Source organism: Apaloderma vittatum, unplaced genomic scaffold (assembly GCF_000703405.1).
Source record: "Apaloderma vittatum isolate BGI_N311 unplaced genomic scaffold, ASM70340v1 scaffold29264, whole genome shotgun sequence".
NCBI classification, from domain to species: Eukaryota; Metazoa; Chordata; class Aves; order Trogoniformes; family Trogonidae; genus Apaloderma; species Apaloderma vittatum.
Genome location: NW_009712577.1, coordinates 1 through 223, shown reverse-complemented (window position 1 = coordinate 223; position 223 = coordinate 1). Strand labels below are relative to the sequence as shown.

The 223-nt window shown below is 60.5% G+C and overlaps 1 protein-coding gene across 1 annotated transcript in view; it reads left to right on the top strand.

The window, feature by feature from the left end:
• Positions 1-95, top strand: part of LOC104272936 (ubiquitin-associated protein 2-like) — a gene marked incomplete at both ends in the record, with an annotated part of 5556 nt that extends 5461 nt beyond the window's left edge. Inside the window, one exon of the mRNA XM_009868053.1 lies at positions 28-95. Coding sequence (XP_009866355.1) covers positions 28-95 — 68 coding nt within the window. The remainder of the gene's footprint in view (positions 1-27) is intronic.
• Between the last annotated feature and the right edge of the window lie 128 nt (positions 96-223).

Below are 223 nucleotides of genomic sequence, written 5' to 3'. Positions count from 1 at the left end.
TGCTCACTTGCCTTTCCTTCTCCCCAGGTGTGTCGGTGACATCCAGTAACACGGGCGTGCCGGACATCTCGGGCTCTGTCTACTCCAAAACTCAGGTGAGTGTCTCGTGTGCGCTCCGGGAAGGCACCGCTTGGCGGGGGAGCTCTGAGACAGCAGTCAAGGCTCTTCCCCTCGGAGCAGCCGGCCGAGGAGAAGGGAAATACTCGGCCTTTCCCACCTTAGA